We start from the raw sequence: 26,785 nt of genomic DNA, 5'->3' as shown, positions 1-26,785 counted from the left end.
TGCTAATCAACTTATTAGTCATCGGCAAGTATTCATTACATAGCATATAGAACCAAGTTCCAGGGTCCACTCCTTGAAAAGAACTAAAAAAAAATATGAAGTCAGAAAGCAACAGGTGTCAAACAAGTCAAATTACTACTACTGCATTAGCTATTATCTTCTCTTAAACCCTAATGGAAAGAGAGGAAGGAAGAAAAAGAAAGGACAAAGAACAACAAATAAAAAGACACAGCAAGAGAGAAAAAAGGAGGAAGAAAGTGAAAGAAAGAGAAGACTGACTAATCAGCAGAAATTATTAGATATATCATCCGCACTAAAGAGAATGATCCATTCTAACCAATTCTGGGATTGAAGTAGACTTATGTCTAAAGATTAGAGACTTTAGAAATTACTAAAATGAAACAAAACTAAAACAACTGAATGTCCACATGCCAGTGTGGGATAAGGAAGGAAATGAAATGACCAAGATCATAGTCAGACCATACAATAATGTGCTTGGAAAAGGTATGTGACACTATAGCTGTATTCCCCATAGATGAAGGGTAACTAAATGGAAAATGGACTTAACTTGTACTCCCTGATGGTAAAACAAAAAAGTATTCTTTCAGATAAATTTGGATACAGGGACTTCCTATAATATTAAAGTGCTCTTAGTATCTTTGTTCATAGCTTTTTGCCAAGTCCATAGCCCTTTTCCTTTTCCATCCAACCTTCTCTTAAATATTATATAGCAAATATAAACCCATAAACAATATTTACAGAACCAAGCATTGGTATGAGCCATGCTTTCAGTGTGCCTCTGTATTATCAATTAAAGGCAATGAAATTTTTAAAAGAATTTTTTAAAAATAGGAAACCTTATTATCAGATTTGAGGGGGGGAGGGGAGAGGGATAAACACAGTCCGTTCCCCTAAGAGACTTGAAATGCTTAACAGTAATTGAGAAGCCTCAAAGTCTTACTGAACAGAAAAAGGGATACACAAAGTAAGGAGGGGTAAATAGGAAAGATATTTTACCTCAATCCTCCTTTTTGCTTTATCATAGGCACGTTCTTCTTTAGTTCGATCATCATCTGAGTCATATTCAGACTCTGAGCTAAGTTCTTTACTTTGTTTTTTTTCTATTGATGATTTCCCAGTATCTTTTTCATCTGAAACCTTCTCTTCCTCATCGTCACCATCACTTCCATCACTTTCTCCTTCATCTTCATCATCCTCACTCTCTTCCTCCTCCTCCTCTTCCTCCTCCTCCTCTTCCTCTTCCTCTTCCTCTGGGTTTTCTTTTACTTCAATGTGCACAGTGTTTCTTTCTGTGAAAAAAATATTTTGACCACTTAAAAAAAGTAATTTAGAAAAGCTCAGTCCCTAATTAAAAGGTAGTTTCATTGTCTAAAAATAAACTAATAGGGGCAGCTAGGGTGCAGTGGATAGAGTACCAGCCCTGAAGTCAGGAGGACCCAAGTTCAAATCTGGTCTCAGACACATAACACTTCCTAGCTGTGTGACCCTGGGCATGTCACTTAATCCCAAATGCCTCAGAAATAAATAATATATCTAGACTTAAATTTTAAATGGTACAGAAAGAATGCAGTGCTAAATCACAAGTTAAGAAACCTATCCTTGCTTATCAATGTGAAAATGCGGGATTCTAGAGTAATGAGATGAAACGGTTAAGACAAAGAAACAACCTACAGAGCTGGCACACCTTCCAGATCTCAGTGCAGCTTTAAAGGATATAGGAAAGAGAAAAGCAAACTCCTGAATTTAAATGCCCAATTCTGTTTTCCTAAGTTACCCATTCTTTCACATCTCTGATCTATTTCTCATCTGTAAGACCTCTAGTCAGTACCATAGCAACTACCAAAAAAACAATAAATTTGTTCTTTAATGGATTGTTATGTATTAGAAAGATTAGTTGAGCTCTGTTTAATTATAGAGGGCAGAACTAGGATCAATAAACCAAAGTTGTAAAGAAGAAAATTTAGGTTTTAAGATAAACTTCCCAACAATCAGAACTAATCATCTAAGTATATATTGCCTTGGAAGGTAGTGCATATATAATCTCACTGGAGATGTTCAAGAAAAGGCCTGAAAGAGAAATTCTATTTTGGTAGAAATTGTACCAGATGGACAATAAGTTTCCTTTTATAAAATTCTGTGATACAATGAAACTCCAGTTACAACTCAGCAGGATCCTTGTCCCAGGCCACCATCAGGGAAGTGACTTGGAGTTCTGAAAGTCCTTTCCTAGCAAGTGAGGAGATAGCTAAGAATCCATGACTGGTCCTGGCAAGCTGGCAGAGGATGCATTATATACTCTACTGTAGTACAGACAAATTTTAGGCTTAACAGGCCTGACAACTAGTGGTTATTCCCTTTGCTGTAGAGGATTGAAGATATTGGGGAACTCTGAGAAAAGTATACTTGAAGCAAAGATACTTATAAGTAGGGTGCTAACAGAGTGTGATTAATGAGATGACAGTTCTCTAGTTCACACATACTCAATATGCTGTAATGATGTAATTGTAATAGGGTATTTAAGGGCTCAGAGAACTGGGGACAAGGTGAGTCAGAGGGAACAGACTGTGAAGGAGACAATAAAGAGTCTAGACTCTATTCCTGACCATTCTTCTGGTGACTATCCTGCTGAGACAAAGGCCTGTCTGGAGGACCTCCAGAAAGCTAGCCTGGACATTACACTTTGCTGCAGGAAAAGTGCATTCACCTTCAGAAAACAGTAGCAGACAACAGTTTGAACTTGTGCTCCAACATACAGCAATGATGTTTCAATAAAAAAACAAAACCAAAAACTGTAAATTGTATTTTCAATAAAGGATTTACTGTCAGATACTTTAATCATACATAATTTGCAAATGTGTGCAAACTGTCATGTATACAAAACTAAAAAAAAAAAATCACTACCTTTATTAAAGCCTAGAAACAGCACTTTAAAAACCTACCTTTCTCTCTTTCCTCATCACTAGCCATTGCTTCCCAATCATCCAAGCCAGTATCTTCACTTTCTTCCTCCTCCTCTGTAAATTAAAAATTTAATCAAGTTAGTAAAACAATTATATGGAAATTTTTTTTTAAACAATTAAAATTCTGTTATATGTAAAAGAAAAATAAAGTGTGGCATACAAGCAACTGTGGACAAAAACAGTCCCTAAGACAGCTAGGTGGCTCAGTGGATAGAGTAGAAGCTCTGAAGTCAGGAGGACCTGAATTCAAATGTGTCCTCAGACACTTAATACTGGGCAAGTCACTTAACCCCATTTGCTTCAGTCAAAAAAAAAAAAAGTCCCAAATAAGACACTCCATATTTTGTATATGCATTCCATAATCAAAAAGGAAACAATCGTTAAATCTCACTTGGGCAGCTAGGTGGTGCAGTGGATAATGTGATGGGTCTGAGTTAGAAGACATTTGCCCAAAGTCAAATCTGGCCTCAGATTCCTGTGAGATGTGTTACGGGTAAGTCACTTAACCTTCTTTGCCTCACTTTCCCCCATCTGGAAAATGAACTGGAGAAGGAAGTATTTCTACCAAGAAAACCCGATGAAGCTCATGAAGCTTTGCAAAGGACTAAACTACAAAATGAACAACCAAAAAAACAACTATTAGAATTTTGGACTCTGGACCATCAAATATTATGCACAAATTCATCAAGTTTCAATTTAAAGAAATTATAGAACCTAATGTAGACTAAGTTTCTTTTCATTTCCTGGACTCATACAAAAAAAGTTTATTATTAGAATCAAAATTTTAGAACTAGAGGCAAAAAGCCCTTCACTTTGCTGATAAAGAAGCTGAAACCTAGCGAAGAATCCAATCTGCCCCAAATCACAAGTGGCCAAAACTGGGTTTGAAAACCAAAACTTCTGACTCCATATCCAGAGAACTTTATCCCAGTGACACATTACTGGGTCAATTAATAATACCCTATTCAACAAAATTTAATGAAGACAAATTAGGTGCTTTTAAACTAAGGCACACCTTTTGGATCTGTGTTCTTCATTATGAATCTTTTTAGTTTGTGCATCCATTTTGTTCCCTATTCAGATCAGAAGTAAATGTTTTGCAGATTTAAGTTTGCAACAAATTATTTTATGTAAAGTTATACATTTTATGCCATCCACATTCAGAGAGAAAACTATGGAGACTGAATGTGGATTGAAGCAAAGCATTTTCACCTTTCTTTTTATCTGCTTTTTCTTATCTCATAGTTTTTTTTTTTTTATAAAACATGACAATAGTAATATGTTTTAGAAAATTACACAAGTTTAACTTGTATCAGGTTGCTTGCTGCCTTGGGAAGGAGGGAAGTAAAGGAGAGAAAGAAAAACTTTGGAACAATGTCTTGCAAAAATGAATATTGAAAAACTACCTTTACCCATATTTTAAAAAATAAAATATTATTAAGGGAAAAAAAAAGTTATTTATTTTAAACATAACATTCCCATTTGAATTCAGGGGGCTGAATTCAAAATATTAAGACTTACAAGTAAGAAAGTCTTTTTTCAAGGTCAAAATTCCAAACTTAGAGCTTTAAAATCCTTAATTAATTTGGTTTTTAAATTAGAATTTCGTTTCTATGATGTCTTCCTGTTATCCCATGATTTGGGCTTCCAAATCAATTAATCAATAAATGGAATTGAATGCCTAGCATTATCGATATGTGAAACTAGAAGGTGAAAAGGTGTATATGTAGACAAATAAAAAAGAAAACTAAATAACTGGCACCTTTGCCATCAATCATACAAAATCCACTATAAACAACAACAACAGGGAAGAATCAGTGTTAAGAAATGTTTATCCTTTTCATTCAAAAGGAAGCTCCCTCTAGTTGTTTCTCACTCAAGCTACTTACCTGGTTCTACAAGAGGCAGGGACTCTTCTTTTTCTGGAATGGCTTGCTCTGTAACTTCTACAGGAATACTCACTTCAACTGTTTCTACTGAAACCAGAAACCAGAATTAGCAAATATGTATATATTGAAAAAGCCACTAATGTACAAAACTTTTCTATCAATTTTACTTACAATTGGAAAAATACTGCTCAAAGTGAGTATCAATAGTGCCAGAACACTAGTGACAAAACATTCAATACATTCAAACTTTTTCTTCTTCAAAAGAAAACCTGAAGTTCTTAGAAAAGGGACAAAGGATGAAAATTTTACTTTTTGGGCTCTCAAGAGTCTACTGATGTACAAGACAAATTATTTTGGAACATCCACAGTTAATTAAATCTTACTAAAAACAAGGGTGCAGACTCAAAAAAAGAGGATGTGTGATTGGTGACAATGACAGAAAATTACCCAAGTATAGAATCAAAGTATTACTGATTTTTTTCTTAAAGAGCAAGGGTTTCTCATATCTGAAAGTAAATGGAATGGACCACACTTTTTAAGGGCAAAATTTAGTCAGAATGCTGACCTTCTTTATTTTCTTGTTGTGGCTGTGGTTTTTTCCTCTTTTTATCTTCATATATTGGTCTCTTCTTTGGCAAAGAATCTTTAGATGGCACTTCAACACCTAAAAGGAAAAAAAAACACAAAAGTATAAATAAATTACCAGCTTTTTAACAGATTTATTCCCCAGATTCTCCACCCCTTTGGCATTTAATTCTACATGTTAAAATTTCCTAATACATTGAAAGGAGGAAAAGAGAAAAGGTGCAGAACATCAAAGGAGATATTATATCTTATGGCAACATAAAAACGTAAGTTCTGAAACAGAGAAAGATGGGAAAATACTTTTTAAAAAAGAAAAACATCAACTTATCACACAGAAGCCCCATCACAAAGTTCTTGGCCCAGAATAAAACTTTCATTGCCTTCACTGCAAACGATTAATGTCTATGAAAAATATAACAGACCCTCCCAGCTCCATTTCCACTACAAGCAAACTCCAAATACTGACAAAGTAGAAAGCCTAAACAAAGCTTAACTGAGGCCTGAGACAATTTGGCTAAACTGGATATTTATGACCAAGACCAGATCTTCCACACTATCTTAAAATTTGATGCCTAAAAATAAAAAGGAAAGATGCAATAAATAAGGAAAGAAACTTTTAGAAAAAGAAAAAGTCCACAAGAAAACAAACCAAAATAAATAAAGAACTGAATGAGTCTCTGCAAGAAAAGGACAAGAACTTCCAGAGCAGTTTAGAATAACATGAAGAGATATGAAGGAAAACTTGGAAATAAAAGACAATTCTGAAATTAGACAAGCACAGAGAAGGTGACATGATGGAAAATTTTAAGGAAACAATAGACTCCCAGAAACAGTGTGTTTCGGGAAAATGACAAATGCAGAAAAGAAGAGACTGCTAAAGACTGAAAGATCTCAGCTCTCTAGAAAAACAAAAGGTGAGCCCAGTGAGACAATGAGAGAATGATATATAAAACTCAAAAACAAAACTAAACTAAAAAAAAAAAAAAAAAAAAAAAAAAAAAATACAGGAAATCATTGATTCATTGTCAAAAAATTAACTAGAAGAGGTAGAATACAAATCAACAATCCACAGCTTCAGATGAAGAAAAACCCCAATTTTAACTTTCCTCAAAAATGTAGATGTTAATAGACAAGGTTTCAATCAAGGAGATAATCCATTGGAAGTTTAGAGGATGCAGGTTATAAATTTATAAGTACCAATTTAAATAATCTAAGACTAAGAATCAAAGAGAGAATAATGACATATTCTAAAATGCAAAGAAAAAACACATGAATGTTTTGGGAAAAGATGGTGAAAAAAGAAAAAACTAAGTGGAACCTCTAGAATGCTAACTGAACAATCCATTGAAATTTAAACAAATACATGATTGAAATAATTAATGGAAAACTCAATATTAACATGACACAAGTAAATTTTCCTTTGATGATTAAAAAGAAAAAAAAAAAGCAAAAGATCAACTGAGGGAATGAACACTGAATATTTTTTTTAAATCAGATAACCATGCATCTGAAGGAGGATAGGAGTAATTTCTAAACTTGATTCTTATTTTTAAAAAGGAATAAACAAAAATGAAAATTAAAGGAAAAAAGTTATATATGTAAAATTAGAATATCTGGTCTTTTCTTTGGTATTGGCAAATATTAAATATAATTGAAATTGGTTACAAATTAATAAAATGAAAAATACATTCAAGCTTATGTGTGTGCAGGATTAAGATTGAGCTATTAAATAATACAACAAGCATTAAAATAATTCTATCATAACATAAATAGGCCAAATACACCTAAAAAAGGAGAGTGAACTGCAAAAGGATATAGAAAACAAACTGCAAAATTTATTGTTTATAATTAACACATGTAAATGCTTAAGTCAAAGCATATGGATTTAAAGGCTGCAATAAAGCCTACTGTATAATAGATAAATTTTGAAAAGCAAGAATTTCAACGATGATTTATGATGAGGCAATTAATCACACAGATAAAACAATAAGAGCAACTATGTGAGAAACTGATTATTTACCAAAGAATGAAAAAGTCACTATTAAAAATATAAACTTCAAATGGCACAGTAATCAAGTTCTTAGCAGAAAAGCAAACTTCAAAAAGTCATACAAAATTAAGTTACTAATTTTAATTTTAGGGGAGAAGGGATAACAGTCAGCCAACAAGACTTTCATTCAATAGTGTAACGGTCAAAAGATGATCTATGAAGTATCAATTGTGAAAGCCTAGTAACTCTCAATAACCTCAAAAAAAGCAATTACCTAGTTAAAAAAAAATTTGATACTAACATGAATGAAAATACATATCTGTCAGTAGTTCCTGATAATCATTCGGTCATCTTTTTTGGTAATAAGGTCCAAGACTCCCTCCTCCCCCAATAACTGTGATATCTACCATCCCTATAAAGACCTTGAGAATCAATCCCTGAAAGTGGAATCATCTCTACTACCTTTGTATAAATTTGACCTATTTTTGAGGGAAGAAAAATTTGGACTCAAAATCTTACAAAAATGAATGTTGAAAATTATTTTTACATGTAATTGGGAAAAAAAAAAACATTTAAGTTAAAAAAATAAAAGAGAATACACACATACAAACAACAACAACAAAAACAACTAAGTAAAATGTACCCTTCACTCCAAGATGAAATACTATTTGATAATTCTATAATGTGCTGATGTTCACTTCTGTGCAATACAGGTTTCCATGTGTCTTATCCCTTACTAAAGATTTTATCTTTCCAGATAGTTATCTGCCATCCAGAAAGTTAAGTGCCATCTCAGATAAATCACTACAGATACTTCATAAATGCCATTTTAATATGTTTTACCTTTCAAAAGTATCTCTTTAAAAGCTCCTTCAGATAGCAACTGTACTCTGTTCCTCCATATCACAAAACACTATAGATATGTTCTAAATGAAATATTTGTTAAACAAAGAATAGGAACTCAAGGAGAAATCCAATACTTTGTTTTAGTTTCAATCATCAATTCAGCTTCATAATAACTTTTGACATCTAAGTATTTTCTAGGTAATAGTCAAGAAAAGAAATGCTAGACAATAGAATACCATCACCATAGCTAATTTTTAGTGTTTACAATTTTTAAAAGTATTTTCAGGAGAATTATTTTCTTCAAAGCCCAAACCTCTAAATATCTTCACAGAATCCACGAGCTTAACGGGGTATCTGTACTTTTACTTACCCTGAGCTTGGAGAAGTTTAAGAGTAGCCTCAGCTCTCGCTCTGGCTTCTCTCTGGGATTTTGTTAACAGCTTGCCTTCCTTTTTCAAACGTTCTTTTCTTTCTTTTTCTTTTTGCTTTTTTCTTTCCCTCTTTTCCTGCTCTAATCGTTCCTGTCAAAAAATGGTACAAGAAAAGTTTTGTCATTTAAAAATAAATAAATAAATTAAAAAGCATGATTTAAGATCAGAATACTGTGTGATCGGCACCCAGGAGGACCCCCTGGGGGATAAAGAGTGGCTGGAGATCCTGAAGCATTCTCTGCAGGAAATCACGGATATCAGTTTTAAGACAATAGCCATTCACACCCTGCGGAACATCCATATCGTGGTGCTGGCATCCTGACTGACACAGATTATGAGAGTTAAGGCAGGTCCCCCTTCAAGAGGTCCTGTTTTCTCACTGGAAAAATTTTGGGAGTTGGATTAGATTTGTAAGTTCTAAATGTCCTAAGAAACCAGAAATTAGCAGTTATTACTAAATCTTATTTAAATACAATCAAAACATAAGGGCTTAAACCATAAATAATTTTAACTTGGCACTAACTCAAACCTCTCATTTTAAAAATGAGGGAACTAAAAATTCAAGAGGCAAAGTTACTAGACAGCATCCCCAGCACAGAACAAATTCCATGATTAGCATATCATAGAGAGTTTTAAAAGTCTGAAAATAGCTTTTAATACAGCACCTCATTTGAATCTCACAACATGCTAAATTGTGATGAGAGACTCAGAAAGATTATATAATGTGTCGAGGGAAATGGGAGCAGAAGGGGTTGAAGGGGTGGAGGGGGATGCAGCCAGGGAAGGCTGGGAAGAAAATGATTATAATAAAAATGTGGGTTTTCCTAAAGAAAAGCCTGACTTTCTACTCAGTATACCAGATCGGTACATCTTAACACGTGAAGATTCTAAACTAAAATATTTTAAATATCATGCATGAATATTCATGAGTAATGATTTGAAAATGTGAGAAAAGTATCAAGTATGAATCATATTCTTTCATATAAACAACTTTTATGTTAGCTTCCCCAGATAGGGGTAGGGGTAGGGATCTGATATGGGGTTAAGACATACATCTTGACTATCAGTCATGAAGATTTTTAAAATCATTTGGTCAACCAAGAATTGAAATTCAATCACAATTTTTTTGAAGATAGTATAAATGTAATGGCTTTTGAGAAATTATGCAAAATATTAATTACTTCACTAAGAGTTAAAGAAACTACATATAACCTGAATACATACCTCTTCCTTACGCTTAGCTTCTAACTCTTCAAGTCGTCGGATGCGTTCTTCCTCTTCTCTCTTCTGTCTTTCTTCCTCTTCTTTAAGCTTAGCAAGGGCTTCTTGCATAGCTTTAACAGTAGCTTTGCTAGGACCTTTTTTCTTTTCTTTCTCCTCCTTTTCTCCTTTCTTTTTTTTCTTATCTTTCTTCTTCTTGTCACTTTCATTATCATCAGCTAATAGAAAAGAGAAAAAAAAGCAGATAATTCCAGTAGAAACTCTTAAAACATAAATTACAAGGGTTTCTTGTTCATTGGTGAAAATAAAATTAGTTTTTTTAAACATGTAAATTTAAAACACATATTCACTGTTTGCCTTTAACATTTAACAAACTATTTGGTCCTAAGAACAAAAATAATCATATGTTCAAAATCAACAATTCTATTATTGGAAATAAATTCTGTTCATTTTTTTGTTTGTTTATTATGTAAATACTCAATACCAAACAAAAAGGGGGGGGGGAATCCCAAAAACATAATGATTAAATTGTGATACATTAATATTATGGTATATAATCAAATCAAGACTAAGAAGTATTTGATATATAAAGAAATTAGAAAAGATCTTTGCTAAACATTGCAAAGTAAAAACAGTAAAAATACAAGAACAGAGTACACACCAACAACAATCATATAAAAAGGAAGAGTTAATGACCAAAGAACCTGTATACAAAGAATCACTTGGAATGAGTGAATGTCATACACTGAAATTGGCTTAAGTGTTGCTTAAGTCAAATTTGGTTACACCGATATTCAATATTGTGGTTTTAATGTTATTATAAAGAGAACTTTCTAAAGAGAACTTAGAACACATAACACCAAGGTTTTAATTTCATTAAGAATGTAAAAAAATTTACATTTAATGGCCATGATTTTTAAAACTTAAAAACTGATTTCCAAGAACTATCCCGTATCAAAGTATATTTAAGAGTGTGTTATTGTGTGTGAAGGGGGAGGAGGGGAGAGAGAATGACAAGAAGAGTAGGAGGAACAAGCACTTATAGAAATGCTAATACTCTACCCCTCACAGATTGCAGTGGGGAAAGTGTTTTATAAAACTTAAAGCATTTGCCAAATAAAAGGTTTGAAGAGAGAGAAAATGAAAGGAGATAGAGAAGGTGAGGGGGGAGAGGGAAGCAGAAAGAGAATAAAAAAATATTCTAAATCAAAAATTAAGAGAATGCAAATTAAAACAATTCCAAGATTATACTTTTAATAATGATAAATTCTTTTTTTTAAATGGGGAAAGAGGGAAGAGAAGATCCTACATTTTTGTAGTGATAAAGAACTGGAAACAGAAGAACACTTAACAAATTCCTGGCATATGGATAAAATCAAACATTACTATGCTGGAAAAAAAAAAAAAGAGAGAGACAATTTCAGAGTGAAGACCTGTACAAACTGATATAGATTGAAATGAACAGAAAATAATTTATAGTAAAATAATTATAAAAATGAACAATCTCAAGATAATAATTCTCATTAATTGAACAATCAATCAAGACTCCAAGGGACCAATACTGAAGATTACTAATGACCTTCCTGGAAGAGGTCCTGGAAGAAAGATCATAAAATCGAAACATATACAGAATGAGACTCAATTTTTGGACACAGTCAATAAGGGGATTGTTCATTATGGGGAAAAAAGTAGGAAGGAGGGAGAAATATGGCAATTGTCAAAAGAGGATTTGACAATTTTTTTTTTGGTTGTGGTCCCACTAATAAATTTAAGTGCCATATAAATGTTAGTGACCACTAGAAAAATCTATAAATTCAACATCAGACACTTTAAAAAACCATCATTTCATAATGAAATGCTCAATAGTAAAAACCAAGAATAAAGGTTTCCTGGAAAAATAAAACAAAAACAAAAAACTAAGACTATTTTGCAAATAACTGATCCAATAAGAGAATTATTTGTGTATGTAAATTACGGGTAAGATCAAAGTCTTACAAACACACACAAAATGCCACCTGTATTTTTCTTTCCTTCTAAGATCACCAACCTTCTGCAATTGTGAGAGTATCTCCCTTTTCTTCCAAGACAGGAGTTGGTCCAACATCAAGAGCCACTCTGGATTTTAATGCATCATCCTCTGGTTTCTTCTGAGTTTCTTTCTGCTTTGTTTGCTCTTTTTTACCAGTTTCAGATTCTTCTTTTTCTTTCAATTTTCTTAATTTTGCCTTTTCTTCATCTCGCTTTTTTCGCTCTCGTTCTTTTTTTTCTGCCTTCTTTTGTGCCACTGTTTTAATTTTGAAAGAAGAGTCATCATCTTCATTACCACTTTCAACATGAAGAGCTGATTTACTTTTCTGAATCTTTTTCTGTGCTTTTCTGGATTGAGAGAAGTCATCGGAGTCATCACCACTACCACCTGATGAATCTGCCCTGGTCCGCGCTTTACCTTTCTTAAGGCTCTCTTCATCCTCTTCTGAACCTTCTACTTTTTTATTTGACTTCTGAGTTTTCCCCTTACCCTTCTTAGAAAGTTTATCAAAATTATCATCTTCACTTCCAGAAAGTGTTTCAAGTTTTGTTTTGGAGGCCTTTTTTGATTTTGATTCTTTCTCCTCTGCTTCTTCACTATCATCATCCAAACTTTGTTTTTTACCCTTTTGCCCTTTCTTTTTTCTTTCTTGCTTTGAAGTACTGAATTCTTCTTCATTATTTTCTGCTGCCTAGGAATGTAAAATTATTAAACATATTAGTGATCACCTCAAAATTCATGCCAAATTTCTTTTTTTGAAAGAAAGTTAAATGACACATGGTCAAAAATTTCTCAACCCCACAAACAATACACTCCAAAGAGCTTGGTGGTGGTTCTCATCATACAACAGATTCACCACTTCCTCTATAAGAAATATAAAGGCACAGAAAATGTAGCTTAATGATTTTCTTTGATTTCTCCTCCCTAGAAACTGAACACATTACAAAAAAAGGAAAAGGCTTTCCTGAATTTTTACATTAAAAAAAAAATTCAATAGTATTTTAATTTTCAAATACATGTAAGATTGTTTTCAACATTTATTTTTGTAAAATTTTGAGTTCCAAATTTTTTTCTCCTTCCTTTACTTCCTTCCTCAGACATCAAGCAATTTGATACATATTATACATGTACAATCATTTTAAATATATTTCCATATTATTCACATTGGGAAAGAAATCAAAATGGAAAAGTCACAAAAAGGAAAAAAAAAGTAAAATAGGTATAATTCAATCCACATTCAGTCTCTATGGATGGAGATGGCATTTTCCATCCTAAATCTATTACAATTGTCTTGGATCAATGGATTGCTGAGAAGAACCAAGTCTATCATAGTTGGTTGTCAAATAATCTTGCAGTTACTGTATACATTCTGGTTCTACTCAGTTCATGCAGCAGCAATTTATCTAAGTCTTTCCAGGCCTTTCTGAAATCAGTCTGCTCAACATTTTTTATATCACCATTTCTTGATAACATGATTTCTTATAGAAAAATATTCCATTATGTTCAAATACCCTCATTCTTCAGCCATTCCCAAATTAATAGGTATGCACTTAATTTCCAATTCCTTGCCCCCCCCCCCCAAAGTACTATATTTTGAGCATGTATGGTCCTTTTCCATGTGGGTCAACATTAATTTAACATAAATTTGACTCTCTTCTCTTTATACTTTAGAAATGAGGTCTTTATTATAAAAAAAAAAAAAACAAACCTATAAAACACAATGGAATTAGAAGTAGGCAAGGAGAAAGAAGAATTATCATTAATGTGATTGATGGTGTTATTTAGGGAATCCTAGAGTCAACTAAAAACTACTTAAAACAATTACAAACTTTAGCAAAGTTGTAGGATATAAAATAATTCCACATAAATCAACAATATTTATATATATATATATATATTTACCAACAAAGACTGGCAGCAAGAGAGAAAGAGAAATTCAATTTAAAATAACTGTAGACAATATGAAATATGGAATCTTCCTGCTAAGACCAACCCAGGAACTTTATGAACACAATTACAAAACACTTTTAACACAATTAAAGCCAGATTTAAACAAATGGAAAAATATCAATTGCTCTCTTGAGAGGACTGAGCTAATTAATGACAGTTTTACCTAAATTAATCTACTTATTCAGTGCCTTATCAATGTACTGTCCAAAAAATATATTTCATAGAGCTAGAAATAAAATTCATCTGGGGAAAAAAAGCAAAAGATCAAGATTATCAAGGGAATTAATGGAGGGGGAAAAAAAAGCAAAGGTAAGGCCTAAATTAGGATTATAAAGATTCAGTCATCAAAACTAGTTGGTATTTGTAAAGAAAGAGACTAGATTAGTAGGCTAGGTTAAGTTCAGAAGACACAATAGTCAATGACTATAGTAAATCTACTGAGATAAGAATTTACTATTTATCAAAAATTGCAGGGAAAACAGGAAAATAATATTGTAATAATTAGGCATAGACCAAGATATAGTCAATTTAGACTAACTAGATAACATTATGAAATGCAAATTGGATAATATGATTACATTAAAAGATTTTTGCACAAACAAAAAGTGTCAAAATTAAAAGGGAAATAGCAAGCTGGGAAATAATTTTTACATCCAATGTTTCTGATAAAGGTTTCATTTCTAAAATATATAGAGTAAGGATTCTTAACCTGGAGTTCATAAACTCGATTTATAAAAATACTTTTTAAATGTATTTTAACATAATTTGTTTCTATTGTGATGCTATGTATTTTATACATTTAAAAAAGGGACATACAAACACACAAAAAAAGAACTCTTGTTCCAAGGGAAAAGACTTAAAAGTGGGTATATATAATAGCAATGCTGTGCAATGATCAACTTTGATAAACTGAACTCTACTCTGTAAGGATGCGGTTGCCACAAAACAAGAGAAGGGAATTGTAAGGGCCCTTTAAATAGGCGGGCACAGCGCAACAGGAGATTGAGGCCAGGAAGTATTCTCTGTGGATATAGGGCTGCCCTGTAGGTGGGATCCTGCCCATATTGAGATAGCTTCATAATGGGTGACAGCTCTCTCCCTGGTTGGCTGTGTGGCAGCCGCTCTCTTTAACCTGACTCCCTAACCTGGGGTAGCCAAGCCAAACCAAGCCAAGCCAAACTGATGGATAGCCAAGAGGTAAGGAGTTTGGTAGAGAATACGTGGGTCTTCAGACCAGGTATTCACTAGGGAGCTGACAAGTCAGGGCATTATTTGAGTAGATATAATAAAGGCTTTTAAGATTACACGTGGCTGTTCTTGAGCGTGCTACTGGTTATTAAACTATAGATTCAAGAGATTGTGGCCAGAGACCTTTGAAGGCTTCAGAGGAGGTGAGCCAGGTAAAGTTGACACTGCAAAGGTCAGTGTTGTCAAAGGTACTCTGTTGGGCCTAGGGCAGACTAGTAATTGTAACTTCGTCTAAGACAATTCCAACAGACTCATGATAGAAAATATTATCCAATTCTAGAGAAATAAATATATATTTTCCTTTTGTTTCCTTATGGTTTTCCCCTTCTAATTCTTCTATCACAATATGACCAATGTGGAAATAAATTTAATATGACTGTATATCCTGTCTTGATGGGGATGGGGGGAAGATAAAAATTTCCAAGTCAATTTTATAAAAGTGAATGTTGAAAACTACCTTTAATTGGAAAAAATAAACTATTGGAGGGAAGATAATGTATACACAAAGATCATTTTACTTCTGTGTTTTCCATAAAAAAAGAGAATTACTTCTATGAGAAGTGACAAAAGAAGCAATTTCAAAGTGTGAGATATCTGAAGCAGCACCTGGTTTCCCCTCTCCCCCTTTCTTTGTGGTGCTTAGCAGAGTGCTTGGTTTACTTAGTTATTTGCCAAGTTGACACAAGAAGACATGCATTAACTGACACAAAGTGAAATTAATAAAATTAGAGAACTTAAGACAATTAATGATGCCACAAAGAAAATAAATTTGTACTCAAAATACAAGAATGAGACATACATTTTTGTACACAGCAAATGTGAAGGTGTGTTTTACTTAACTACTTTCATTTGTTAGAGAGGAGGGAAGTAGTTATAATATTGCACAATGCGAGCCTCCCCAGTTATCCCTTAGTCCCTACCTCCCTAACAACCCAACCCCAGAAATTGGGTCACTAAAAGATTTAAACACAAAGAAAACAAAAGTTAAAAAAAACCACCCCACACCAAGTCACAGACAAGTAAGGAAACTCTTGAAGGCTAAATAATTAATATAATTTACTTCTTTTTAAAAGGCAAGGTGAAGATAATAAATTAATAGTTTTACACATAACTCTTTTTCTAGTCTACTTTTCCTACCAAAATGTTCATCTCTTTTTTTGCACTTGAAAAATCCAGAAATTTAGGGGGGGAAAAAAGCTCCAACAATTTTCAGGCTAGGTATCACAGAACTAAAATGCAATAAACAGAAATGAAATCCAAGAAAAGACAAAGAGAAAACTCAAAACTCAAATTAGTCATAATGAGTTCTAATTACCTTGCCCAGAAAAACTATATTCTGGGGCATAAAAGAGCTAGCTAGTTAAACAGAGATGAATGTTGAAGCATTAACAATTCTGTTTAGAAAATTTTGTAAAATATTAATGGGACATCAAGACTGAAGAAGAGTCAAGAACATCAAAAATATTGACAGATATATGTGAAAGAAAGAGGCCTAAACATACCAGAACCCTTGCAAACTATGTTTTAAATAGTAATCAAAACAATCTGGTATTAAAAATGAGTAATAGATGAAGGAAATAGAATACATAAAGCACAATAATAAATGACCATAATAATCTACTGTTTGATAAACCCAAAGACCCAAATCTTTGGGACTATATGGGGAAAGTGAAAACAATTTGGCAGAAATTAGGTACAGACCAAGATCTTACACTGCATACCCAAATAAGATCAAAGTGGGCATATAACTTGAACATAAAGGGTGATAACTATAAATTATTAGGACAAGTAAGTTTATTTATGAAAAGAAAAATATATTATCAAAGAGACAGAGCATTATAAGATATAAAGTGGATGGCTTTGATTATATTAAAAAGTTTTTGCACAATACAAGATTAGTATTAAGTTGAGAAAATTTTTTAGAGAGAAAAAGGCAATATTTCTCAAATAAATAGAGAATTGAACCAAATTTACAATACAATTTATTCATCCATTGATAATTGCCAAAGGATATAAGCAGGCAATTGTCAAATTAATCAAATAAATCAAAGTCTCAATAAACATATGGAAAAAAAATGCTCTAAATGCTTTAATTAGAGAAATGCAAATTAAAACAACTCTAAGGTGCCTCCAAACAATTATTAGTTTGGCAAATATGACAGAAAAGAAAAAATGACAAATTTTGGAGGGACATGGGAAAATTGAAACAAGATTACATAATTGGTAAACTGGTAAAGTAATCCAATCATCTTGGGCAGCAAGTTGGAACTATGCCCCAAAGGCTAAATATGCATAACCAATAATACCAATACAAGGTCTATATTCCAAAGAGATAAACAAATGAATAAATACAACTAAAACTATAATTATCCTTCACATTGCCACTTTCTCTACGCAGTTTTATAAGTCAGTATAAGAAATTAAATGGGAATTTTGGGAAAGCTGCAGATGTGCAAAGGAAAGTACAACAAAAAAGTTCTAGAAACTCAGAAATACATAAAACGTATAATATAAAGTATAAACCCAAATTTTATTATAAGATATTCTAAACACCTCATAAAAAGAAAATCATCATCTCAGTTACAAGTGGAGGGTCAAAAAATTTTACACGGATTTTTAAGATCTCCAAGGCTGCACCTCCCCCCTTGTGGAAGGGATAACTGCATCTGTGCAAAAATATTAATAGCAGCATTTTTTGTAGTAGAAACTTGTAATTGGAAATTATGGGGATCTCAACTATTGAAGAATAGCTGAACAAATTGTCTCATGGATTGTAACTGAATACTATTGAACTTTTAAGAAATGATAAGCAGGATGGTTTCAGAAAAATCTGGAAAGACCCAAACTCATGCAAAAACTAAATGGAACCAGGAAGAACATTATACCACAGCTAGCTATTCTTAGCAAGACAATCTAAGACAATTTCAAAGGACTCAAGATAAAAAAAATCCTATCTATATCCAGCGAAAAATCCGATGGTATCTGAATGAAAATTGAAGCATACTATTGTTCACTTTCATTTTTCTTTTTGGTCTGTGTCTTTCACAACATGATTAATATATAATCACAATATGATTAATATAAAACTTTTAAAAAACTGTTTAAAATTTTGTTGTCATGTATTTGGAGGAAAAAATAAAATATTATTTAAAATGAATTTAAAATTGTCTTTACTTATAATTAGGGAAAAGATTAGTAACAAATAAACATAAATAAATAAAAATAAAAGACTAACGGGCAAATAGTCCATTTTCAAAAAAAGAGAAGTATATGAATCCTATAAAATATAAGTTAATGTTGTGACATGAATATTTCTAGAATATATTATTAAAGGAATGGAATCATCAAGGAGATCAAAAATGACTTTATAAAGAGCAAGTCATGCAAAACCCAAATCAAATTTTTTTCCTTTTTAAGGAATTTGGATTTATTGGATTGGTAGAAGAGGGGAATTATGTAGATACAGTTCTCTAGGATTTTAATCAAACACTTAAAATTGTTTCTGGAGAAGATGAAAAAAACAGCTGGAATACTGCAGTTAGAACACGTAATGACTTAATAAATGAGATGGGGGAAGCAGTAGTTACTAAGTTTTAGTGCTATTCAACACTTTAATCAGTAATTCAGACAAGGGAAGTGATAAATATCAATTTACAGATGATTCATATCTGACTCCACATTACATGACAGTCACATAATATAACACATAACTGGGCACAAATACCCTCTAATGTTGACAAAAAATAGATCATCCAGCTTCTGCGATGATGACCACCATTACTAGAGAATTCATGCCAATCCTAACTTTAGAAAAGGGAAGCTTTTCTTCATATCAAGCCAAAATTGGTTTCTGAACAATGCCTCTCCATTCCTACTCCTTTAAAAGAACAAGCCTATTGGAGAGACTTACATCAACTGATGCTGAATGAAATGAACAGAACCAGAAGATCGTTGTATACTTCAACAACGATACTGTATGAAGATGTATTCTGATGGAAGTGGATATCTTCAACATAAAGAAGATCCGACTCACTTCCAGTTGATCAGTGATGGACAGAAACAACTACACCCAGAGAAGGAACACTGGGAAGTGAATGTAAACTGTTAGCACTACTGTCTATCTACCCAGGTTACTTATACCTTCGGAATCTAATACTTAACGTGCAACAAGAAAATGGTATTTACACACATATATTGTATCTAGGTTTTATTGTAACACATGTGAAATGTATGGGATTGCCTGTCATCGGGGGGAGGGAATGGAGGGGGGGGGGATAATTTGGAAAAATGAATAAAAGGGATAATATTATTTAAAAAAAAATTACTCATGCATATATACTGTGAAAAAAAAATTCTAAATAAAAAAATCTTATTTAAAAAAAAAAAAAAAGAACAAGCCTATTCCATCCCTATGTTAATTTATCAATGCAAGAGTGATCATATTATTTTTTATATTTGACTAATAAAGCCTTAAAATTTATCTTAGTATCTTATTTATTTTCATCTTCTCATGAATTGTCTAGACATATTCTTTAAGTATGGATATGTCTAGGAACTTCCTCAATAGGTTGCCTTTTTAAAAGGTTTGTATTCAAGAAAAATATCTTGTATTTTTTTTTTATTTAGGAAAATCAAATTCAGCCTTATAATTTTTTTTCTTAAACTTTAACATACCACTGGTTGGAATTAGGATCTCAAAATGTAAGAACAGTGAAATATAAGTGCTATTTTAAGTACTAAGAACCAATTTGAGTCTTGGGAAGATTTTATTAGTTCATGTAGGAAAAGATCTTGAGATTTCAGTGGAGTACAAAGTAATTTGAGATAACCTAATAAGAAAAAGAGATTTTAGCAAGGTTTTAGCTTCACTGAACAAGATGCAAAATGTGCATCTTCTTATCTACATCAAGCTCTTATTGTCTGTGAGTTTGGATTTAAGAAAATTTGTATTTTGATAACAAGCCAGTGTAATTTCTTTTCTTGGCATCCAATTTTTAAATCTATTATTTAATATTTAATATTATTAAGTTGTTGGAGTTCTTTGGCCTCCAAAATACTAATAAACAAAAATACTCCTCCAAAACAATAAATTTTGTAAGTGGGTCAACTGCAGAGAAACAAAGTAAGCCCAATTCAACTTATTTAGAATTTTAATACTAAGAAAGTGTGTAAAAGTTTCACTAGCATTTCAAAAAGATATATAACATCAATAAAGTTAAAAACTCCTAGCACCAGCCCTGAAATCAGGAAGACCTGAGATCAAATCTGGCCTCAGACACTTAACACTTCCTAGCTGGGTGATCCTGGGCAAGTCACTTAACCCCAATTGCCCCAATCAAAAAAGCAAAACAAATAAACAAAGAAAACCTGCTTAATCTAGCAGTATCCTGTTCATTTCTGAGGATATTTTTTGGAAAGATGTTTCACAAAATGCAAAACAACTAAGGAAGGGTAGGACATTGCAAGATATACCATAAGAGATCAAGGGAAGGAACTTCTTGGTAATGTTAGGAAACATTATGACTGCTTAAAGGGCAGTACGGTAGAAGAAAGATTGAACTTCTCTTCCTAGGGGAAAAAAAACTGATAAACAATAGAAATATGTCAGCTATATCCCAAAGTAAAATTGGCTTATTAAGGTAAAAGACCCCGGTATCCCTTTCAATTGACAGGTAATATAAATTCCTACTATATGAAAAGCAACACAAATTTCTTCAAAATAAATGAAAAGGCATTGACTCAACATATCTAATAAATAAATGATTATATAAAGAAAGCCCAATTTGAAGAACCTGAAGGGGAACATGTAACTTGGAGCAAAAATTTATTTAGTCTAATCACTGAATCTGAGACTATTGAATATAAGGGAATATTCAATAATTTTAATAATCATTTGAAATTTATATAAATTAGCTTAAAGTAGTTTTTGTCTCCTAGTAAAACTAGACACAAATTAGTAAAATTTATTGTGAAATAACAATTCCACATTTAGTGGCTTGTAGCTATTTAGAAGAATGAAAGTAATTCACTAAGCAAGAAGAGACAAGTTTTTCACCTTTACTGTAGTAGTTTCTCGGTCAATTTTGACTCCCTGTGCTTCTAAAGACAACTCTTCAAGCTCTTTCAGGATGTCATCCTCACTAGAAACCAAAAGAAATTTTAAGACAGATTAGTAAGTGAATCAAATATAAATAAAGCAGAAATTACTTTTTTCTTTAAAAATAATATGCTTATACCCTTTGATCCAGCAGTGTCTCCACTGGGCCTGTAATCCAAAGAGATCATAAAAAAGGGAAAAGGACCCACATGTGCAAAAATGTTTGTAACAATCCTTTTTTGGAGAGGCAAGGAACTGGAAACTGTGTGAATACTCACCATTTGGGGAATGGCTGAACAAGTTATGGCATATGACTGTTATGGAATATTATTGTTCTATAGGAAACGATCATGATGATTTCAGAAAGTCCTGAAGAGACTTATATGAACTGATACTAAATGAAGTGAGTAAAAACCTAGTGAACATTGTACATGGCAACAAGATTATATGATGATCAATTCTGACGGACGTGGTTCTTTTCAACACTGAGGAGATTCAGACCAGTTCCAATGGTCTTGTGATGGAGAGAGTCATCTGCACTCAGAGGGCTTTGGGGACTGAATGCGGATCACAACATAGTATTTTCACCTTTTTTGTTGTTGTTTGCTTGCTTTTTGTTTTCTTTCTCATTTTTTCCTTTTTGATCTGATTTTTCTTGTGCAGCATGATAATTGTGGAAATATGTTTAGAAGAATTGTACATGTTTAACATATATTGGATTACTTGCTCTCTAGGGGAAAGGGTGAGGGAAGGGAGAGAGAAAAAAATTTTGAACACAAGGTTTTTGCAAAGATGAATGTTGAAAACTATCTTTGCATGTATTTTGAACATAAAAAGCTTTAATTTTTAAAATAATAAAATAACATGCTTACTCAAAATCTTGTTTCTTCTTATCCTTTTTCTTTTTACCCTTTGATTTCTGAGGTTCTTGTTCCTTGGCAGCACCAGCTCCCTCTATTTCTGCAGCCAAGGCTTCAAGATCAATATCATCCTTGGCACTTCAACAAAAAAAAAAAAGAGAGAGAGAGAGAGATAAATATTAATAAAACATTTCCTACCACCTGAGAAAAATTTTAATTTAATAAAAAGTTAGTCAGAACTGAAAACAGTCAAGATAAAATAATCCACACAAACAGCATATCAAGAAATAGTAAAAAAATAAATGGAGAGAAGAAAAAGGAGAGATGAACTAGACAATGAAGGCAGTAACTGCAAAACTATTCCCCTTTCAAAAAAATTAGAGAGGCCTATTTCCTTACAGTAGTTAAGTTCTATTCTGACTAATCAAGTGCAAAGCATCCTGGGTTCTCAAATGTTAAGTCTACAAAATGGAACCTCTGGGAGGTTCTCCAATTTTGCAAAAGCTGTAAGTATAGTCAGGTTCAAAAATATAGAGATATGGTAGGGAACATAAGAACGGTGGGCAATGGAGAAACAAAAGATATCAATAAAAATGTAATTTCAAAAAGTAAAAAATATTAAGTTGGTAACTAGAGAACAGTTCTGTTGATTACTGAGGTCAGAAATCAGAGGGCAAAGGGCTGGGGAATGAAACAAAGGAGAAGAAACAAAAGCAACAAGAACAAATAGCTTAAGAAATTTGGCTGACAAAGTACATGACAACAGTTATGAGGAATATTAGAATTTAGCGAAGGCTTTTTAAACAATCTGAAAGAAAGAGAAGAGGGAAGGGAGTGGAACACAAGGTTTTGCAAAGGCTAATGTTGCAGAATTATCTATATGTGAATTATCATATGTTTTGAAAAATAAAAAGCTTTTTTAAAAATCTGAAAGCATGTTTAAAGAAAGAACACACATATGGAAGTTCATAATTAGAGAAATGTTTTGAAAAAATAAAAAGGAATGGGATTAAGAGTAAATATACAATAGTGCTAAGAAAAGTTACCTCATTGCCAGAGATAAGGGAGAACAGGAGAAGGGTAGGAGAAGATATCAAAGAACTTGGGAGTTCATATTGAACGTGCTGACTTTTCTCAGTAAATTAAGAAACAAAGTCCTTTAGCTTGTTTGAGGAATTGGGATAGATGGCCAAAAAAAAGATATGTGAGAGTTGAGTGAAAAAGAGAAGATTTGGAATATAAGAGATTTTTATCCCATTTTTACTCAAATGCCTGCCTTGATGTGATGTTAAAATGTTAAAAATGAATAAAAAATTTATACCGTGCAGTCATCTGAATTACTTTATTCACACCAGCTCCATTCACCATCACATAACAGAGGTAGCTACTGGGAAAAATGATGGAAGGCTGAGATCTGACTAAGAATTATCAATAATAGAACAAAGCAGAGAAGAATTCTGTGGTATATAGAGAAGTAGGGAAAAGGGGATAAAAACAGGAATTTTTGGCTAATTTCAGGATCAAGATTTGAAAGGGAAGGAAATGAAGTGAAAACAGGGGTAACTAGAGATGAGATGAGCTTAAGACAAGTGTAGAAGGGTGAAACAGGACAGAAAGTCAGAAGATTAAGATATGGGTAATAGGGAGATTCAAGATATGACCACTCCTCTTTCAAGCTAAAATGAAGGTATACATTCATGGGATTTTAAGGAAATTTAGGTATTCAGTGTTAGAGATTTGATAGAATGTCAACATGAATTAAAGTTAGGGATAAGAAAGGGCTGGAGTTGGTGAGAAGAGAAAGATGAGGCAAATAATGAATTCTGAAAAAGAAGAGAGAAAAATAGTCTAAAGAATAAAACACAGTAGCCACCATGATTTGAATAGGGTGAAATTTTGACACTATATTCTCTATTATAAAGACTATATCAGGAATAACAGGCATAAAGCCTAGCATGAATAAGCCAAGGCATGGAAACAAATTAAATTTAACACTAAGTTAGATCAGCTTAGCTCAAAAAATTAGGGGATCAATAATACCAGATTTTAAATTATACTATGAAACTGCAATAGTAAAAACAAATTGGTACTATAGAAGCAAATGAGCACAGTAACCTAGTGTTTCATAAATTCTTCAGATCTCAGTACTGCGTCAAGATCTATGTGAACAAAACTGCTGGGAAAACTGAAAAGCAGTCTGGCAGACCAATATCTCAAACTGTTGGACAAGATAAGCTCAAAAAGTGTACATACAGACATGAAGGTCTGTATCATAAGAAACAAAGATATCAGGCTGATACCATAGATATGCATGTGAACTGGATTTAAATAAGTGCGCTGAACAAAGTCAGCCTCACTTTTTTCCTCCAAAACTCCTTCAAAATGCAGCTGGTAAGTGAAGTAGCAAGGGTAAGGAATAGTGAAAGAGAGGTGTTTTTAAATCTAGTTTTTAGAACCCGCATGTGCAAAAATGTTTGTAGCAGTTCTTTTTGTATTGGCAAAGTTATTTGTTTACTTGGGTTTTTTTCCCCTTATCTTTTGACACTTTTGATCTGATATCTTGTGAATCATAATATATGTAGAAATACTAAGAATTGCACATGAGTAACTTATATTGGATCATTTGCTGTCTGGGGGAGGGGAGTAAGAAGAAAAATTTGGAACACAAGGTTTTGCAATGGTGGATGTTGAAAATTATCTTTGCCTGCATTTTGAAAAACAAAAAGGTACTATTACTTAAAAAATAAACTTAGCTTTTAAAAAAAATCAATTTTCAATTTTATATCCATTAACTGCAAACTAATCCCATAACCTGAGAACTGGTCTCCTTTATCAATGGAAAGGAAGTAAAACTTAGCCAACCACCTCAATGAAATGTGGAGCCAATATGAAGCCATGCCAAAGTTATTCAATAGTTTGCTCTATAATCTTGCTAATCACTATAAAGGATTCTAATCATCCCTATCAGGGTTTTTTTTTTAGATAAGTCACTGATCCCATTTAGGGGCAATTGCTAAACTTGCTCAATAAACAGATTGCATTTGTAACTTTTTTTCTCAAGATTTCTATCCTGGAACAAATGTTATTTTTCCCTATCTACTACTGGCTTCTTCCATAATGCTTACAAGCAATCCCATGAGATTTCCCCAATTGGGGAAGGGAGGGGGAATCTTTAATCTTATAAGCCCTGCTAGCTAATACTCTATGCATTTCTTCCCTATCTCTAGCTAAATTCCTTGAAAAGGATGTCAATAACCCAATGCTTTCATTTTCCCTCTTCTAATTTATCTTCTATAATCTGGCTTCTTACCTAATTCAACTGAAACTGCTTTTACCAAAGATACTAATGATCTTTTCCTTAATTGCCTAATCTTTGCATCATCAACTTTGGGATTTTTTTTCCCTCGTGATATTTCTCTCTTCTCATGACTTTTCTCTCTCTTCTCTCAGGTTTTCTAACATTCCTCTCTTAGTTTTCTCCCTATTTGTCTAATCACTTTTCAGGTTCCTTTTGTTGAATCATCATTTGGATCATGTCACTAACCTTGAGTATTCCCTAAATGCTCAGTCTGGAGCCCTTTCTCTTCCTACATATTATCTCCTAGCAATCTCATCAGCCTTCACAATACAATCACATCTATGCAGATGATTTACAAACCTATATATCAAGCCCAAGGCTTGATTAAAGAGGAGGAGCAAAGACCCAGACTTAATTGTAACTGCACCAGCAAGCAAGTGGCTAAGGACAGGGAAAACCCGCTCTTTCTCCAGCATCAATTAAAGCCTTACTAGTACACAGCCTGGGTACTGGGGGTGATACATGTCAAACAAATATACTCCAACTCACATTAAGAAATACTATTTCAGAGGCAGAGTAGAAAAGGTAGAACAGGAAATGCGTCCTAAAAAACACCAGACCAAATTTTTAATAGGAAAACCAAAGAGTCAAAGTGAGTTATTCTTTCACCCAAGAATAATTTGCAGACAGGTTGGTTGAAACTGAGGGTGGGGTCTGAGCAGAAGCCTACTGTATGCATATTTCAGCATCTAAAAAGTGAAAGCTGAGATTGGGCACCAGGGCAGGAAGATTCTATCTAGGGGATCTTTCCTTAACTAAAGAGTCTCATCACCTGGCAACTCTGTGTTCCAGAAGAACTAAAGGGGTAATACATAGTTAGGGTGGCAGAAAGGAACTGGCACTAGTAAGCCTTAAGCCATATGATAAACATGAAACAAATTTAGATACAAAAAGCAGGAGTGTGGCTCTCATCCCAGAACTACAGCAGGTACTTGTTTCTAGTCTATAGCCTAGGAAAACAAGCAAAGAACCAAAAGGAGCCTTCTCTTCACTCATTCGAAACCTGCAAAAGCCTACCAGTGGGCTAATAAACAAATGAGTCCAACAGTAGTCTACTATTTAACTAGCCAGAAACAACCCCAAAGTTCCAAAGCTAGGTCACTTAAAAGAGCTCAGACCAACAGAGCAGAATAAGCAGACAGCCCTGGATACTATCATTTTGAGAGGCTATGAAAGCTTGTAAGTACTTGAAGACTAATCTGTGAAAGCAGCAGGATACAAAGACCACTGTCCAGCTATTACCTCCAGAAATGAGCAAGAAGCAGGTTGGTAAGCAAACAAAATCAAGAAACCCAACATA

At 33.1% G+C, this 26,785-nt stretch overlaps 1 protein-coding gene across 1 annotated transcript in view; it reads right to left on the bottom strand.

The window, feature by feature from the left end:
• Window positions 1-26,785, bottom strand: part of EIF5B (eukaryotic translation initiation factor 5B) — a 63,658-nt gene that overhangs the window by 17,782 nt on the left and 19,091 nt on the right. Inside the window, exons 2-10 of the mRNA XM_074300395.1 lie at window positions 22,140-22,265; window positions 21,226-21,310; window positions 11,991-12,663; window positions 9,947-10,161; window positions 8,662-8,812; window positions 5,436-5,534; window positions 4,871-4,957; window positions 2,961-3,035; window positions 1,018-1,310 (exon numbers count right to left, since the gene is read on the bottom strand). Coding sequence (XP_074156496.1) covers window positions 1,018-1,310; window positions 2,961-3,035; window positions 4,871-4,957; window positions 5,436-5,534; window positions 8,662-8,812; window positions 9,947-10,161; window positions 11,991-12,663; window positions 21,226-21,310; window positions 22,140-22,265 — 1,804 coding nt within the window. The remainder of the gene's footprint in view (window positions 1-1,017; window positions 1,311-2,960; window positions 3,036-4,870; window positions 4,958-5,435; window positions 5,535-8,661; window positions 8,813-9,946; window positions 10,162-11,990; window positions 12,664-21,225; window positions 21,311-22,139; window positions 22,266-26,785) is intronic.

This window comes from Sminthopsis crassicaudata, chromosome 3, assembly GCF_048593235.1.
Source record: "Sminthopsis crassicaudata isolate SCR6 chromosome 3, ASM4859323v1, whole genome shotgun sequence".
NCBI lineage: Eukaryota > Metazoa > Chordata > Mammalia > Dasyuromorphia > Dasyuridae > Sminthopsis > Sminthopsis crassicaudata.
The sequence above is the reverse complement of the archived record's forward strand: the minus strand, read 5'-3'. Positions and strand labels throughout refer to the sequence as shown.